Here is a 20,134-nt window from a genome sequence, read left to right as displayed (position 1 = left end):
TTCTAGTTGCACTCTTATCTGATCTAAAACTAATGAGAATAAATAAGGACTAAGAACCGAGGCTTGGTGCAAGCCTACTTTCACATGAAATTGATCAGACTCTCTCATACCTGTCCTAACACTCATACATATATCTCACAATCTTTGCATATTCACCGGGGACTCTTTTCTTTTTTAGTGCCCACCACATAATCTCTCGAGGAACATGCTCTCACATGCCTTCGCAAGATCAAGGAAGACCATATGAGCGTTGGTTTCTTTATTGCTGTATTTTTTCCTCAACTATTTTATAATGAATATAGCGTCTGTGGATGATCTGCCCTGCATAAAGCTCAATTGATTATGGAATATTTCCGTTTTTTCACGTATCCGTCTCTCAATTACTATTTCCCATATTTTTATGGTGTGACTAAGTAGTTTTAAGGCCTGTAGTTTCTGCATTGTTGCATATTTCCCTTGTTTTTGTAATCAGGTACTAATATACTGCTTCTACGTTTGTTTAGAATTTGTCCAACTTTCATAATTCTATTGAATAAACCTGTCCATAAAAATACCATAGACAGCTATGCTGACAAATGTGGCAGTCCTTAAGAGAGCAAATGCTACTCGCGAGCTGCTTGATCATATCAAATGTAGAAAGATGGCCTATTTTGGACACGTAGTAAGGGGAGACCGATATAATATTCTTCAACTTATTATGATGGGTAAAATCGAAGGACGCAGAGGAATTGGTAGAAAACAGGCCTCTCGGTTGAAGAATATCAGGGAGTGGACAGGTATAAAGAAAGCAGAGCAACTATTTAGAATAGCTCGAGACAGAGACAGTTTCGCCATGTTAATCGCCAACGTCAAGGGGACTTGATAGGGCACGTTAAGAAGAAGAAACCTGTCTCTCCTAATGCTCTCCACACTTCCCCAGGAATATTATCTGGTCCAACTGTTTTCCGTTCTTTATTTTTCGAAGTGCAACCACTTCCTCATTTGTTATTATGTCGACCATTTCTGTTGCTGTCTCCGTCAACTCAACTGGATTTCTGTCAAATTCTTCATTTAATAGACTGTCGAAGTACTTTCTCCATCTCTTTTTGACATCCTTTTCGTGAATTACTATTTTATTATTTTCATCTCGGATACATCTAGTTTGACTAAAATCTTTTTCTTTCTTTGCTCTCTGTTTGGCTATTTTATATATCTTTGTTTCGCCTTCCCTGGTATTAAGTTCATCGTATAGATTTGTATACGCTTCTGATTTAGCTTTTGGTCCTACTACTGCTACATTCGCTTCTTTTTGGCGACCATATAGTTTTGAAGATCTGTGTCCGACCTATTTTCTTGTCACTTGTTACTTAGTAGCTATTTGTATAACAAGGGAGGAAAGTGCTACTTTTCCTCCCGAGAATGAAGTTTACTGCCCGACGCGTAGCGGAGGGCAGTAATCATTCAAGGGAGGAAAAGGCACTTTACTCCCATGTTATACATATGGTTTTTCCACCTTCCTCAAATAACAAGTAATTTTTTCATTTTTACTTAATTTATTTGTGTAACTAACCAACAAAATTTATTACAACTAAAACTAACAAGTAGGTACAATATAACTGTCAACTGTCAAATATAAGTCAAATTATTAATGTAAACATTGTTAAATCAGAATACCAATTTACTGTTTTTTACAATTCTGCAAAATACAGAGTGTTTTTAAATAAACGTTAAAATGTATAGATACTTACGCAATAGTAAATAGATATTGTACAGGACGTCAATAAGTTATATTTCATGAATGAAATACCATGACGTCACTTTTACTTTTCCTCCCTAGGGAGGAAAAGTACAACTTTGCTCCCTACTATCAGGTCCGGAAAAGTATACTTTCGGCAGAGGTAGGTGGAAAAATATTTTACATACTTAGGAGTAATAATAGAAGAAACACGATCCCTATAAGCAGAAACCAATATCAAAGTATTATTGCAGGAAACAGGGCATATTACTCGTTAAGGACCCTACTTAAATCAAAAATACTCTCAAGACCAGCAAAAATAAGAGTATATAAGACAATAATTCGTCCCACAATAACGTACGGAAGCGAAACCTGGACTCTGAATCAGCGGGAAACAACAAAATTACTGGTACTTGAAAGAAAGATACTGCGGACTATCTATGGGCCTTGCAGAGAAGAGACAACAGGAGAATGGAGAAGAAGACACAATGATGAACTCCAGACAATATACGGAGATGAAAACATAGTACGCTACATTAAATCAAACAGAATACGATGGGCGGGTCACGTACTAAGATCAAGTGACGAAAGACTTCTAAACGCCACATTCTGGGAAAGGCCCGATGGAAAAAGGTCAGTTGGTCGCCCAAGAAAGAGATGGAAGGACGCAGTAGCCAGCGATCTACGCAAAATGGGAGTACAGCAATGGGAAATAGCTGCTCAGGACCGACAACAATGGAGGGAAATAGTAAACGCGGCCAAGACTCACATAGAGTTGTAGAGCCAAATGATGATGATGATGAATATCAAAGTAGAGAAAACGCTACAACTGTATATCATACAATGAAGAAAAAAAAGAATGTGTGTGTGTACTTTGTACTCTCCGTGAGTAACCTAGGCTATACCTACCTGTAAAATATCTGGACAAATTTTCACTAGCAAAAAAAATCCGCCAAAAAATCTAATTTAAGGCCCCATTTTTTTGACCATTTTTTATTGACATTTTATAATATCATCATAATTCATAATTTCATAATATCATATCATTTTAAAAATATTTAGTCAAATTGTAAAAGTGTATTACCAAAGTTTGTGTCGTTTATTTGTTAACAATTCTATCTCTGTAAGTAGATAGGCATATCAAAATAAATACAGATTTGAACTTTTGCAGTCCATACAGGTTGAAGGTTCACATTTTTTAAGATACTCAACTGAATTTCTTTTAATTCTAAAAGCGGCCTACTGCGAATCCAAAAACACGGTAAATTACTGATATTTTGCTTTGCATTACAGATATAGGAAAAAGTTATTTGAACAAGTTGTTCCAAATATTATTCTACCCCCACATACCAAATTTCATCACAAAATTCGCACTTTTAGTTTTTTCATTATTTGTAGTCAGGATCATAAAATTGCAGAGGAGGCTGCTGGCCGATCAGCCGCCCTTGCCCAATCTCCGGGCAGCGTGTGCGTTAAACTATACGCAGCTCTAAGGAGACCGGGACTCCGTAAACGCTGCTGGTCTGCGCGGAGCATGAGCAAGTGAGATTTTCCGGCTTCCAGTTTTAGGATCCTGACTACAAATAATGAAAAAACTAAAAGTGCAAATTTCATGATGAAATTTGTTATGTGGGGTTAGAACATTATTTGGAACAACTTGTTCAAATAACTTTCGGATATCTCTAACGCGAAGCAAAATAGCAAAGTAAACAAAACAGTGTAGCATGTGTAAAAAATTTATGGGGAGGCTAAGCCTCCCTTGCCTCCTCTGACCAGCCGCCACTGGTTAGATCCAGAGTTAACGTGGTTAGATCCAATTTTGAAAGATAGTACCGTGAAAATATAATGGAAAAAGACCAGACCTGCAATCTATGTGAAGATGAAGAAGAATGTTGCTGCCTTCTGGAGGATGACATCCATGTTATATGATATTTTTAATTTTTTATATTGCTTTCCAAACACGCAGAAATGCATCTTTTGTTATTTCTATTTTTTATCATTTAGGGACAATCAAACTACATTATTATTACAATATACAATATACATTATATACAATAATTAATTAACAATTTTAAAGTGGTTTATACAAGTATACGAACTCCCCTTTAATGGGAGTACCTAATGATAAATGGACTGTTCCATTTGTTATGAAATGAAAATTGTTATTATAGTCGGTTCGCTAAACTCAGACACAATTGGCTAGTGATTTTAGTAGGTAATTTTTTTTGTTTTTTGCCAATTTGGCCAAAATTGGCAAAATTACTAATTATTTAGTAATTATTAACTATTTAGTAATTTTTTTTTTGCCAAATTGGTAAAATTACTGCCTAAAATCACTAGCCAATTGTGTCTGAGTTTAGCGAACCGACTATATGAAATGTTGTTTGGAATAAAAAATTATGGTCTGATATGTGCAATTACATCCTTTTAATGGAAAAAATATTTGAAGATTCTTCTCAAATTATGGATACCAACAACATTTTCATTTATAACTCTTTTATTTTTAATTTGACGAAGAAAAGTTATTCTTCATAAAAAGCTCTTCATGGTCTAAGATTTATGATGCAACTTTATTAATTCTATACGAGGTATATAAAAAATATGAATTTCGATCAAGAGTAAAGTACCTTTATAGTTCACAACATTTAAATTAGAATGATATAATTGCACATTAAAACATAATTTTTAATTCTAAACAACTTTTCCTAATAGCAATTTTCCATATTATGAATTAAAATACGTAAATAAACAAAGTTTTCGTTATGATAATGCTCGCATTTTCAGCTTGCTTAATCTGAATTTGTTAAGCAAAGCATAGGTTATTTACATTTGAGTTTGACACTTCGTGAATGTCAAACTAAGTTTTAAATTAAATATTAATAAAATATCAATGACATTTGACAGTGAATTTAATTATTAGATAAAATAAATAAGATGTTCAAAAATACAATTTGAGTATATTTTGAAAGCAATAATTTATTAACAACTTTATGTAAAAAGGTTTATACGAGTATACGGCCTCCCCTGGGAGTACCTAATGATAAATGGACTGTTCCATTTGTTATGAAATGAAAATTTTGTTATTATAGTCGGTTCGCTAAACTCAGACACAACTGGCTAGTGATTTTAGTAGGTATTTTTTTTTTGTTTTTTGCCAATTTTGCCAAAATTACTAATTAGTTAGTAATTATTACCTATTTAGTAATTTTTTTGCCAAATTAGCAAAATTACTGCATAAAATCACTAGCCAGTTGTGTCTGAGTGTGCAATTACATCCTTCTAATGAAAAAAGTTATTTGAAGATTTTTCTCAAACTATGGATACCAACAACATTTTCATTTATAACTCTTTTATTTTTAATTTGACGAAGAAAAGTTATTCCTCATAAGATGCTCTTCATGGTCTAAGATTTATGATGCAAGCATCATATATCGAATTTTATTAATCTTATATGAGGTGTATAGAAAAGTTATTCTTCATAAGAAGCTCTTCATGGTCTAAGATTTATGATGCAACCATCATATATCAAATTTTATCAATCTTATACGAGGTATATAAAAAATATGAGAAAGACTAAGTTTTCATTCTAATGGCATATAGAACATCCCACCAGAATGAAAACAATGGGAACCTTCTCTGGTTACACCTCCGAGGCTTCTACAATTTGCAAGCCATGCGGATGCTGAGACTAAGGAAGATGAGGGAATTCTATAATTTACAATTCACGTCCCATCTGCTCAGCGCGGTAAAGTTCCAACAAGAATGGTTCCCTTCATACTCCACACAGAGTAAATGTAAATCAAAAATGAATAACCATTTTCAATTTCGTTGCAAAACGAAAATACAGCCGAACCATATTCTAGTCCAATCAGAGAGTGCTGCAAGCACCTCTACCGGTTTCGAAACTTATTAGTCTCTCATCAGGAGGCACATATGCTGCTCTCCCCGATTCAACCAAAACAAACCCCAGCGTGCAGTCCCGAGACTGCAATTCGGGACTGCAATTTTTGCTAGCAGTTGCCGCTAGGGCATCTATGCCATTTCGTTCGTTGCAATTCGGGACTGCACGCTGGGGTTTGTTTTGGTTGGATCGGGGAGAGCAGCATATGTACCTCCTGATGAGAGACTAATAAGTTTCGAAACCGGTAGAGGTGCTTGCAGCACTCTCTGATTGGACTAGAATATGGTTCGGCTGTATTTTCGTTTTGCAATGAAATTGAAAATGGTTATTCATTTTTAAAAAATATGAATTTCGATCAAGAGTAAAGTACCTTTAAAGTTCACAACATTTAAATTAGAATGATATAATTGCACATTAAGGTACTAGTACAGTTTAGACCAAAAATAGGCATCTTTTTAATTTTTTTTCTCAGAAGCTTTATTAAAAATGAACATAAATCTTTTTGCACATTAATATCTAACTATTAGAGAATTCAAAAAATATATCTTTTTCCATTTATGCGCATACACTAATATTGTAGAAGGCGCCAAAGTCGAGGCCTCGAAAAAAAGTAGTTCCAATGAGTTAATCTCAGGATTGGGATATCTGAAACATAAATATCGTACGACATTTGAAAAAGGAAGGTTTCTTACGTGACAATTTACCACCGTTAGTGAAAAATTCCGCAAAGAAAAGATTTTACAGACATTTGAAAAAATTGTTGATTTTTTGGCCAATTTGTGGTAAATTGTCACGTAGGAAACCTTCCTTTTTCAAATGCAATACGATTTTTGAAGTTATACTTCTTTACGGGCGTAATGACGGTGAAATTTTATATGGGAAAACCTAGCGACCGGGCGCATGCGCATTATAACTTTGTTCTGATTGGATGTTCAAATGACATGACAAAAATTATCCAATATGGCAGCTGTGGCACAGCTGTGGGACTGTGCATGGTTTGGTTATAATGTATGCTTGTTGCGTTTTAAAATTTGTAGGAAGAGAAACAACAAACAAAAAGTTAGTTAATGGTTATACTGCCTTTTTAAATAGTTTTCATATTATATTTTTGGACTTATTTACATAGAAGAAATGATTGTTGCATGCCAATGTGAAAGCTCATCAAACTGTGCCTAGTATGAGTGCCGCAGATCTCGCTTATTCAAAGCTAAATAATCTTTCACTGGTAAGTGTTTTATAAATAGTTGATCAAATTTTGTTATGATATTTGAACATAGCCACTTCGCACGACGCAATTGATTGCGAAATTTATTAGTCGTTATACGGGCTCCGATACCTACCTTGAACCTACCAAAATACATAAGTAGTATGTAATACTTTTATTTTACACCTTAATATTCACCTAATATATTGTCTTCTTACCCTATGTTTTGTTGTATTTTTTCAATTCTAAATCATTTCAATTCAAAATCAAAATAATTTGATTTACATAAGTTAAAAATGTCAAAAGGTTAATCTGTTTAGTTAGACGATCTTCGCACATAATGACAAGCTGTGTCTGTAGCGCAGTTTTAATGCGGGTGAATCCCAATACAACGCAAATACCAGCCGCGTGGTAAGTTGGTTCGAATCCCAATAGAAACTTTTATTTTTTTATTTTTTTTTTATACATTTTATGATTGTAAGTATATTTATTATATAATTTTATTTTCAGGAAATACGTATTTAGTTAAAAAAATTTCCGACAATTAATGTTCAGAAATCATTTGTGGCATTTTGAATGTGTTTGTGTGTGTTTTATTTTTTTATTATTTTAATTTTTGGCACTGTTTTAATAAAAATGTTTGAGAAGTATTAAGTATAAATTAATTTAATATTTAAATAAAATATAAATAAAAAGTATATTAATTTCGTTTATAATCATATAATCATATAATCATATAATAGAAGTATAACTTCTTACGTGCGTACAAAGTACACACACATTCTTTTTTTTGTTCCAGATATACCAATCCTGAGATTAACTGTCCGCCATCATTTTTCGAAGCCTCGACTTTTGCGCCCTCTACAATATTAGTGTACGTGCATAAATGAAAAAGATATATTTTTTGTAGATACTCTCTAAAAGCGTTGATTGAGGGTATTGGAGGGACCCTCCAGCCCTCCAATACCTCAATCAACGCTAAAAGTTAGATATTAAAATGTAAAAAGTTTTATGTTCATCTTTAATAAAGGTTCTGAGAAAAAAATTCTTGAAAAAAACTATTATTTTTGGTCTTCTAAAGTGTACTAGTACCTTAAAACATAATTTTTAATTCTAAACAACTTTTCATAATAGCAATTTTTCATATTATGAATTAAAATACGTAAATAAACAAAGTTTTCGTTATGATAATGCTCGCATTTTCAGCTTGTTTTTCTACAAAAACTATTGCTGCTAATACTATTTTTTAGTACTGTATGTACCTGCAGCAGATAAATTTATTTCCAAATTTATTTTCATTTTCAGTGTTTGTAATGGAAGTATTTTAGAACGACTCGTAGCCATCTTTACGTGGTTGACGAAAGTAGAAAATAAATACTCGTCTGCAAGCTGTCGCCATCTACACAAACTGACCTACACTAACCGAGTATATCTTTCAGTGATCTCCGAAATTGGGTTGAATCGCGCTGTTTACATATTTTTAAATTGTCTTTGAAAATTACGATATTGTCTAAATATTGCGCAAAAAGAAAACAATAAAATAAAAAATCATGGGTTTTCAGGATGTAAATTCTCTTAAAAAATGTATTAACTAACAAATTTCAAAGATATATTCGTAGGTTACATGATTACAGCGTTTTTCAAAAACAAAGTTAAGTTTAGGATATATTCTCAGGACTGCTGGCAATTCTGCTTCTGTTATTTGTGATATCAGAAAATCAATTTTTATTAAAGGTTATATCAAATTAATATTATTATTACAGCTGTAATTAAATACACGTGTAACTTTCTTCGTTGTTAAATTACAAAAAAAAAATAACTTATACAATAGGACAAAAAATAACTTCAATATTGAATTAGTTAAAAAATGTTACATACCTTGAACAGTCGGGCCGAACAAATCCAGTGACTTTTATTATTGTTCCAGGTACCAGTGGGTCGGGAAGATCATCCACGTAGTGTGGAAAAGTGTCCTGTTCAACAATAATAAAATCTAAAGCATCTACAGCGACTTCATCCATCATTATTTAACAAAGATTAAACCGCAGATTCCGACATATCAAAACATGTGAATTTTGAATACTAATTAGCAGGATTATGACTCATGTGTGTTGTCTATACGAGTATTACTTGGGCGCATTATTTTCGTTTGGATGACAACAACAAAGCAAATCGACTGACTGGTATGTGTAAAACATTAAACTGTAATCTCTGATATGGTTGGCTTCATTTGTAATGTAGTTTGGCTCTTAGAAAACACGCATTGCATTGAACTAGCTGCAGACAAGACTGACTTTTAACGTTAGGTTAATTGATTTTGAGATTATACTGCGGTAAAAATAAAGTTCTTTTTAAAACCGACTTTTTATCTTTTTTAAATTATCTTTAAATAATATTCCCACATTTATCTTATAATTCAGTAAACGCATGTGTTTTCATTTGAGCAATGTTTATGTACAGGGTGATCCGTTAGTAATGAGACATATGGCAATCAATATGTACTTATTAAAATTTGAAATGATATTAAAAATTGATATTTTGGCCTCAGTTAAAAAGTCAAAAATTTGGATTTATAAAATTTTGTAATTATATGACATTTCTGATCAGAGGCGTAGCTACCGCCGTATCAGCCGTATCAATTATACGGGGCCCCCGACATTGAGGGGCCCCAGCGCGGCATGTCGAAACAAAATTCTATTCAAAAAATTGAACAAAATATTTTACAATTACTTCACTATTAAAACGCTTTGAACAGTATGTATTGTTTGTATATCGACATTTTCGTGAAATGGATTTTTTATCTACATACAAACTATATTTATGCACAGGTACCTATCTATTTTCTGCCTCTCGCCTTTTTCTAACTACAGAGCTTTTTTGTTTTCAAGCTAATTATTTTTATTATTGTCCGTTGGCTGTGTGTGAGACATTGTGTAATGTTAATGCCAAATTGCAATATTTGTAATCGCTTTACCTTTGAATATTTGAAAAATTGAAACACTGAGTATTGTTTGCTTATATTTTCGTGTAATCTGTTCTTTATCTATAAATTGTATTAAGGTATATCTATGTATTTGCCAGTCGCTCGCCGTTAAAGTACAGAGTTTCTTTGTTTACGTTCATTTTCAATGTTCATTTACCCTTAGCTTGAAAAAACTGAATCTGTTTTAAAATAATGAGTCTCAACAATTCAAATCTATTTTTCGACTTTGGTTTATTAAAGTTTATTAGGTTTATTATTATTATTTATAATTGGGTCTTATACGCAGAACTTTTTAGTTCTTAAGGTTGTATTATGCAATTTACAATTTACACTCACCGGCAGAGAAAACGGGCACCCCAAAAAATGGGTCATTTTTAATGTCTTGTATTTCCTAAACCTGATGTCCGATTTAAGTAATTTTTTTAATATGTTATAGCCTTATTCTTTATCAATATCGCTGTAATAATATTGTTGCTAGACAGGTACATTGTCATTGTATACAGGGTGTACGAATCAAACTGTGTTTTTTTCTCAAACTTTGGAACACCCTGTGGAATGTTCTAGCTTTTATAAAATACTAAAATTAAAACCCAACTATAGCCACAGATTTTCTTAACATTCTGTTTTTTTATTCATTCGCTTATGTTGGATAATAAAAAAGTTAGGCACTTTAACAACTACCCCTGTTTTTCGTCAATACAGGGTGTTTTTCAATAAGTACGGCAAGCTTTAAGGGGTAATTCTGCATGATAAAATAATGACAGTTTGCTTTATAAACTTATGCCCGCAAATACTTCGTTTGTTGTTCTTACAAACTGACGATTTTTTTATTGCTCTAAAACGGTTTGTGATATGCAAATGAAATTTGGTGGATTTTAAGAGCTAGTTATTGCGCATTTTTTGGCATACAATTGAGAATTTTATATTCACCATTGGCGTGCATACGGGATATATCTAAAATATTTATACCCGTATGCACGCCAATGGTGAATATAACATTCTTAATTGTATGCCAAAAAATGCGCAATAACTACCTCTTAAAATCTACCAAATTTCATTTGCATATCACAAACCGTTTTAGAGAAATAAATAAATCGTCAGTTTGTAAGAAAAATTTCAACACCCCCTATCTCGGAAACGAAGCATTTGCGGTTTACGTTTATAAAGCAAACTGTCATTATTTTATCATGCAGAATTACCCCTTAAAGTTTGCCGTACTTATTTAAAAACACCCTGTATTAATGAAAAACAGGGGTAGTTGTTAAAGTGCTTAACTTTTTTATTATCCAACATAAGCGAATGAATCAAAAAACAGAATGTTAAGAAAACCTGAGGCTATAGTTTGGTTATAATTTCAGTATTTTATAAAAGCTAGAACATTCCACGGGGTGTTCCAAAATTTGAGAAAAAAACACAGTTTGATTCGTACACCCTGTATACAATGACAATGTACCTGTCTAGCAACAATATTATTACAGCGATATTGATGAAGAATAAGGCTATAACATGTTAAAAAAATTACTTAAATCGGACATCAGGTTTAGGAAATACAAGACATTAAAAATGACCCATTTTTTGGGGTGCCCGTTTTCTCTGCCGGTGAGTGTATTTAAATTTTTCAATATACAGTTTCATTAATAATTGGAAATAATTTAACTGTAGATTCGTGGTCCCAAAATATTAAGATTTAACTCAAATCACCTAGTCCGAAAATGCTTCCTAAAGGAGCTAGAGCTCTTTGAAAAAATCGTCTTGTAATTAGTTTTTTTAAATATCTCCAGAACACTTCCATTTAGAGAAACGAAAACTTCTACGCCTATTTATATTCCAGAGATTAATAGTCTCCATAAATTGTGAATTTCTAGTACAGGTCATAGGCGTCCGTTTTGGGTAGGGCAACGGTTGTTTTATCGCATATCCTTTTTGTCTGTAACTTTTAGCCTTTTTGACACTGGAGTATTAAATTGGGAAACATTCTAGTAATAAAAGGTACTCTTGATTTAAGTCAGTCGGATACACCGTTTTCTAGAAATGTCGATCTGAAAATTTTGTGTTTTTAATTTGAGAGAACTTTTCAAAAACAGCCACGAAAACAAAAAACGAAAACTGGTACGTTTATTTCAGAGATGAATCTTTTTTTGACACTAGATTTTAAATTATGAGGTATTCTAGTATTAAAAGTTACTCTTGCTTTAGGTCGGTAAAAGACACCGTTTTTTTTTTCTGAAAATTTTTTCAAATTTTGTTCAAATTTAAAAAACGAAAACATTTTCAAATCGATTTTTCTATAAAACGGTTTATCCTACCGACTTAAAGTAAGAGTAACTTTTAGTATAGTCGATTCGCTGATCTGAGACACAACTGTCTACACTACAATCACAATAAAAATGCACTATATAGAAAGAAACAAACCAAGACACGTTGAATGTTCGAGGAGCACTCCCAAATCATGATTCAGGAGTGCTCCTCATGCTTGTTTATTTCTAGTGCATCTTTATTGTGATTGCAGTGTAGACAGTTGTGTCTCAGATTAGTGAGTCGACTACACTAGAATACCTCACGATTTAATAATCCAGTGTAAAAAATGCTTAAAAGTAACAGACAAAAAAGTTATGCCATAAAATAACCGTTGCCCTACCCAACGAGGACGCATATGGCTGGTACTAGAAATTCGCAATTTATAAAATCGATTTATCTCTGGAAGATAAATGGACGTACCAATTTTCGTTTTTCTAAATAGAAGTGTTCTAGAGGTATTTAAAAAAATACTAATTAAAAGACACCATCTTCAAAGAACTCCAGCTCCCTTAGGAAGCATTTTCGGAGTAGATGATTTGGATTAACCCTTAATATTTTGAGGCCAGGAATCTACAGTTAAAATATTTCCAATTATTAATGAAACACCCTGTACTGTTTTGTTTTATTTCATTATCTTTTATTTTGTAATAATATTGACGATTTATGTAATTTCAGTAAACTGTATTTGTTATTGTTTTTTTCCTAATCTTTGTAAGCTTTGTCCACAAAATTGTAAAACTTTTGTTAAACATTTTTTTAGCACTATGTCATATCAGTGGTGGCTGGTGGAAGAGGGCCCCGCGACAAACTTTGATATGGGGCCCCTGTGGGGCTAGCTACGCCACTGTTTCTGATAATGAAGTTCTTCAAATACTTTGCGCTACTTTCTAAATTTAATTATCATCCACCAGAATTTAAATACCTACATCGTTTTCCTTATACACTACCTTTTATTATAGTGTTATTTCTATGTTCAAAAAGTTGGACGGGTTTGAAATAAATAGCTTTTGAAAAAAATAACATCAAGTTATAAAGCGCATTTTTATTTTTTCTTAAAAATCTTCGTTTTTCTCCACGTAGGTAACTCGAAAATGATTAAGAGTTACAAAAAAAGATGTCGTACAAAAATGTAGGGTTTTTTAGGTAAAAATTTTGTTTTTATTTTCCATTACTGTATCTCTTATCATTTTCAAGTTACATGGAGAAGAAGCAGTGCCGGATTAACCATTAGGCGGACTAGGCGGCCGCTAAGGGCCCGCGCACTTGATGGGGCACGCGTTTCACAAAATGCATTAATTAATATTGAATTATTTAAGCAGTAATTTAAAAAAATGTAAAATAAATCAAATAGAGCTAACGGAGACAAAGAAAAAAGAGAATGGTTAATTTATGATTTCCAATCAAATTCAGTTTTTTGTTTTGACTTCTTTCAAATATGTCAGGAAAACAAAACCGACTTCAAACCAAAATTAAACAGTTATCTTCAACGGAATTTTATATTCCATGTTCTAATAATTCCCTCAATTCGGTAATAAATTTTGCAAGCAAATTTGCTTAGAATCTGTGAATTATTTTGGTATGGTTCAAGAACTATTCGTTTTTTTTTTTTTCAATTTCTACCCACCGATGGGTCTTATAGTCTATTCACTCACGGTAAAATATTGCAAAACCTCCGGATTTTAAAGAACCATTGGAATTTAAAAGAAGAGCTTGTATTGACATTAAATTTGGCATACACCTAGCTAACATGTCAAAGAAATAAAGTGATATTGTGCCGATGTGTGCTTTTGCTCTGAGGTTAAAAGTTCAGGGCAATAATCCCATCGGGGATGAAATAATATACGGTCAAAATACGCCCGGAAGTGGATAAACTGACTAATTCTAAGCAACTTTTGTCCAATAAAGTTTTTTCACGAAGTCAATACTTTTCGAGTTATTTGCGAGTGAATATGTTAATTTTTGAACAAAAAAAACATGATTGATGGTTTTACGCAAATAACTCAAAATAAGTATTTTATCGAAAAAAATATTCTTAGTAAAAATATAGCTTAAAAAAAAGTGAAAAAAATGATGTATGTGTGAAGTCTGTAGACCCAGTAAAACCAGGGTTGTAGCTAATGGAAAGTAGGTTTTTATTCGTTAATTGACAAATCGAATATTTAAACGTGAAATAATCAAAAAATTAAGCACTTTTGAAGTGTTTAAAAAAGAATGTGTGTGTGTACTTTGTACGCACGTAAGAAGTTATACTTCTATTATATGATTTAAACGAAATTAATATACTTTTTATTTATATTTTGTTTAAATATTAAACTAATTTATACTTACTACTTCTCAAACGTTTTTATTAGAACAGTGCCAAAAATTAAAATAATAACAGAATAACATTAAACAAGCCGCAAATGATGTCTGAACATTAATTGTCGAAAATTTTTTTAACTAAATACGTATTTTCTGAAAATACAATTATATAATAAATATACTTACAATCATAAAATGTATTAAAAAAAACAAAAAAGAAAGTTTCTATTGGGACTCGAACCAGCGCTGATAAGAGCGGTTGGTATTGGAATATATTCGCCTTCTCCGCTTAGCCACGGACACTATGTGTCATTATTTACGAAGATCGACTAACTAAACGGATTAAACTTGTGATATTTTGATATTTTGAAAATTGATCAAATTATTTTAATTTTGAATTGAAATGATTTAGAATTGAAAAAATACAACAAAACATAGAGTAAAAAAACAATATATTAGGTGAATATTGATAGAAATTTTGATGGTAATCAAATTATATAAATAAAAGTATTACATACTATGTATTTTGGCAGATCAAATAGGTAGGTTTATACCCATGATACATTAACAATTATTACGTACCTGTTGCTTTTAAAAACTATTTAAAAGTCACTACAATATTATAAACCTTTTTGTTTCTGTCCTCACAACAATAAAACTAATATATTATACATTTGTTTCCCTTTACCTTTACCTCCAAACCACAGCTACCATATCGGATAATTTTTGACATGTTATTTGAACATCCAATCAGAACAAAGTTATAATGCGCATGCGCCGGGCTGATAGGTTTTAACATATAAAAAAATCACCCTCTATCGCCGGTAAAGAAGTATAACTTCAAAAAGCTTTATTTTTGTATTTTAAAAAGTTTCTAGCATTAAGAGTAAGCAAGATGCGCTCAAATAAAGTTGATCCCTTTTTTTGGGTAAAAAAACTGGTGAAAGTCACCTCGTAATTAGCATCTTAAATGGAATTAATCGTTACCGCTTCACATGCTACTTTTTTCTTCTTCTTTTATGGCCTTTAAGAACTGCGCCCATCTAGCTAGACATTATACTTTACTTTACTAAATGGCTGTAGTAGAAAGGGCTTGAACAAGTCATTAATCACAAGTGTATGCAAATTTTGAACAGTCATATCTTAACCAATTTTTGTCTTACAGTAAAACGAAAAAATCCTATTTAGAACATATTTAGAATAGCAAAACCTATATTTTTTACGCTTGATTTTTGAGTATTTTTGGTATCACTAATAAGTTATTTTGAAAAAAGAAATTCTAAATTTAAAAAATTGTTTTATTTTAAATCCCCATGTTTTGAAATATAAGCACTGTGAACCAGTGAAACTTACAGATCATATAAATAATACATAAGTACAAACTGGGGGGTGATTTTCAAGATTTTTTTGAGAAAAAAAGGGACCAACATTATGTTGAGCATAACTTGCTTTATTTTAATACTAGACTTTTAAAATACAACACAAAATCTAAGATTTTTTGACACTTTAAAAAAGTTGTGATGAGTTTTCACCGAGAAGTGACTCATTTTTTGGTTATTTACGTTTAAATATTCGATTTGAAATGTGTCGAATAAGAATCTACTTTTCATTAGCTCCAGCTCTGCTAATACTGGATCTACATACTGCATACATACCCTCTTTTTGAAGTTATACTTCTTTAGGAGCGATTGAGAGTAAAATTTCATAATACTGCGCGCATGCGCACACAGACAGTATGGCGTTTAGTTGATAAATCTTTCAAGTCATGTATAAATATATCAGTGCAAGAAAAGGTGTGAATAGATTATATTTAGTCGAGGCATTGAAGGATTGAAGTGTCGATTTTTTTGCAGTAAGACGGATTTTAATGCGGATTGGAGCGTTGGATTCGTGAGAATGTCAGGAAATTTTGTGAACTAATATAATGAATAAGAAATCTCAAATTGCATTTGTGCATAAGAAAAATGCATTTCAAAAGTGCATTTTGAAATAGGTAATTATTATGTGCAGGTACCTACATGCTTTTGTGTTTACGAATGTTTTGTATAAATGTACCTATTTACGAAGGTTTCTTCTAAAATTTAGGAATATATAAATTTTATAATACATTTAAGTATGTAGTAATTTTCTTTACAATTTTTACTTACCTATTTGTTTTTTTATACTCGCCCGTGTCTAGCAAGTGTCTGCGTAGGCTAGCGGTATGTGTATCTAGTTACGGACGTGTTAGTACTTGGTTCGATTCCCCATAAGGAAAAATTTTTTGTTTATTATTAATGGTTATTGACATCTTAGACTATTATATGGACTTAAAAAATGATTAAAAATAATTAAAATAATTAATCGGGATGTTGCCCAACTATTTAGCGAGTTGCAAATTTATAATAATTGCCTATTTCAAAATGCACTTTTGAAATGCATTTTTCTTATGCACAAATGCAATTTCAGATTTCTTATTCATTACATTAGTTCACAAAATTTTCTGGCATTCTCACGAATCCAACGCACCAAACTGCATTAAAATCCGTCTTACTGCGCCAAAAATCGACAGTAAGGCCTTTTTTTGTGCTTCAATGCCTCGACTAATTAGTGTTTTTAGTAAATATATTTATTATAATTTTTGTGTCTTTGGATTTGTCTTCCTCAGGAGTAAGATGATTATTATTAAAACATTTTATTGTATATTTATTATACTTCACCTTGTCTGTTTGTTACAGACCTGAAGGGGTTCATCCCTGAAGGGGTGGTAGTCATCCTTAGGGCAAAATCACACATCAGCACAATATCACTTTTTTCCTTTGGCATGTTAGTTATGTGTGCCAAATTTAATGTCAAGCCAAGTGGTTCTTCTATTCGGAGCAAAACCGTGAGTAAATGGACTGTTAATAATAAGTTGTTGCGAAATGTCGCTTAGAAGAATACTAGATGGTATAGTAGATGGTATACCATAGATGGTATATAAAATAGACGTATACTAGATGGTCAGCTAGATTTGATTAGCGGTACAAATTTTATAGCGGTACAAATGTCATATAGGAAAATGAATAAGTATCATATAGCTCTATTAACCATTATGTGATCCAAAATTTTAGAACGTTTTAGTGCTGCTAGTAAACATTGAAAATTCTAACTATAAATTTATCAGATGCAGTTATTTTACTTAAATATTTAACAAAGTTACAGAAGTAAAAAAGAAAAATGATCTTTTTTACATTGTCGGAATTTATTTTTGTAGTAACTACTTTCCAAAACAACATAAATATCTGTGTTAAGTAAATGGTCGCTTTAAAGGGGCCTACTTCTTATGACCGCCTAGGGCCCCATGATACCTTAAACCGTCACTGAGAAGAAGAACATTTTTAAGAAAATTTAAAGGAGCTCACTATAATTTGATCTTATTTTTTTCAATAACCATTTATTTTAAAACCGTCCAACTTTTTGAACATAGAAATAACACTTTAATAAAAGCTATTGTAGAAGGAAAACGATGCATTTAAATTCTGGCGGATGAGGGGTTAAATACACTTCTCATTTTTTCTTAAAATACATTAGTCATCAATTTTTTTTGCAGCATATCTCGCATAGTTTGAATGTAATCGACATTTAATAATGCTCATTTTAAAGGTCTTTTCAAGCGCTATAAAAGATATTGGTAGCATTATACACTTAAAATCGACCGTTTCTCTGTTATTTCAAGTTAAATACACCGATTTGGGCATGCGGCAAAAAAACAAATTAAACACACCGGCAAAATTAATGGAACAGCTTAAACATGTTTGATGTCTCGAATCTCCTAAACTAGTTGGCCGATTTGAGTGATTTTTTTAGTATGTTGTAGCCTTATGATTTAAAAATATCGGTGTAATAATATTGTTGCTAGACAAGTAAATGTCGTTTTATACCGGGATTTACAATCATACTGTGTTTTTTCCTAAAGTTCGGAACACCCTGTGGAATATTCTAGCCTATATAAAATATTGAAATTAAAACTTTATTTTAGCCTTAAGCTTTCTTAACATTTTCTTTTTTGATTCATTTGCTTATGTTGGATAATAAAAAAGTTGGGTGCTTTAACAACTAGCCATGTTTTTCATCAATACAGGGTGTGTCTAAATAAATGCGACGAAGTTTAAGGGGTAATTCTGCATGAACTAATAATGTCAGTTTACTTTTCACACATATGTCCACAAATGCTTCGTTTCCAAGATACGGGATGTGGAATTTTTTCTCGCAAACTGACGATTTATTTCTTGCTCTAAAACCGGTTGAGATATGCAAATGTAATTTGGTAGGATTTAAGAGGCATATTGCGCATTTTTTGGCATACAATTAAGAATTTTATATTTACCATTGGCGTGCATATGGGTATAAACATTTTAGATATATCTCGTATGCACGCCAATGGTAAATATAAAATTCTTAATTGTATGTCAAGAAAGCGCAATAACTATCTCTTAAAATCTACCAAATTTCATTTGCAGGTCTCAACTGGTTTTAGAGCAATAAATAAATCGTCAGTTTGCAAGAAAAAATTCAACGTCCCATATCTCGGAAACGAAGCATTTGCGGACATAGGTTTATAAAGTAAACTGTCATTATTTTATCATGCAGAATTATCCCTTAAAGTTTGTTGCACTTATTTAGAATCACCCTATGTTGATGAAGAACGTGGCTAATTGTTAAAGCACCTAACTTTTTTATTATCCAACATAAGCAAATGAATTAAAAAATAAAATGTTAAGAAAAATTAAGGCTACAACGCACTTTTAATTTCAATATTTTATAATAGGCTAGAATATTCCACAGAGTGTTCCGAACTTTAACGAAAAAACACAGTATGATTTTTACACCCGGTATAAAATGATATCTACCTATCTAGCAACAATATTATTACACTGTTCTTCTTAAATAATCAGGCTACAACATACCAAAAAAATCACTCAAATCGGACAACTGGTTTAGAATATTCGAGACATCAAACATGTCTTATTTTTAAGGTATCCTTTAATTTTGCCGGTGTGTGTATTTTCACCTACCATATCTCTTTTTGTATTATAACTAGAAGATTTATGAAGGAACGAATCTCTTTTATTTTATAAGCTACAAAAATAGTTTTTCTAATTAGATGCATAGTTTTCAAGGTATTCACAAAAAAACCGTCCGAAAAGGTGTCATTTTAATAAGTCCGACTCGTAGAATATGTCAAATGACAGGAATTTTGTTTTGTTGTAAATAGCAGTCCGATTTTGGCATGAGAGTTTAATGAAAAGGTAACAAATCGATTGGACGTTAATCCAAGCCTAAGAATTTTTTATTTAAAAAGGTTATTTTATACTTTTAGCTATTCTTGGAAATCCTGTATAATGGAAATGAAATGTCTAATAAAAAATTGTTTCAAATAGCGTCAAATTTTCAAAACTTTCAAACATTTTAATCTATTCACATTTGTGACAAGAACCTGGCATCCTGTACGATAAAATCGTGTTTTTAAATACAATTTATTTTAACGCAACCTAGACTAGACGAATATATCAGTTTATAGATATGGTTAATTACTTGTTATGTTATAATTAACAATGAAATTACATAAACAAGTCACAGTTAAAACTGCACAATCAAATTTGAAAGTTAAATCGAGTTTTCCGGAAGAATTAATTTGTTTTCGCACTGTACCGGTTCGCAATAAATTGCATCAGTTCCATTCCAAGCAGCTTTTGTGCTGAGTTATATTCT

General features: G+C 31.8%; 1 protein-coding gene across 3 annotated transcripts in view; it reads right to left on the bottom strand.

Annotated features, from left to right (window-relative positions):
* LOC114324799 (galectin-8-like) overlaps positions 1-20,134 on the bottom strand; it is a 228,002-nt gene that overhangs the window by 161,626 nt on the left and 46,242 nt on the right. For 2 of the 3 annotated variants that reach the window (XM_028272651.2, XM_028272661.2), the window contains exon 2: positions 8,698-8,792. The exons of the other annotated variant lie outside the window; for it this stretch is intronic. In XM_028272651.2, coding sequence (XP_028128452.1) covers positions 8,698-8,792 — 95 coding nt within the window. The remainder of the gene's footprint in view (positions 1-8,697; positions 8,793-20,134) is intronic. 3 annotated transcript variants of the gene reach the window in all.

The sequence above is a fragment of the Diabrotica virgifera genome, chromosome 5, assembly GCF_917563875.1.
Source record: "Diabrotica virgifera virgifera chromosome 5, PGI_DIABVI_V3a".
Taxonomy (NCBI): Eukaryota; Metazoa; Arthropoda; class Insecta; order Coleoptera; family Chrysomelidae; genus Diabrotica; species Diabrotica virgifera.
This window is presented reverse-complemented; position numbering and strand designations above follow the sequence as displayed.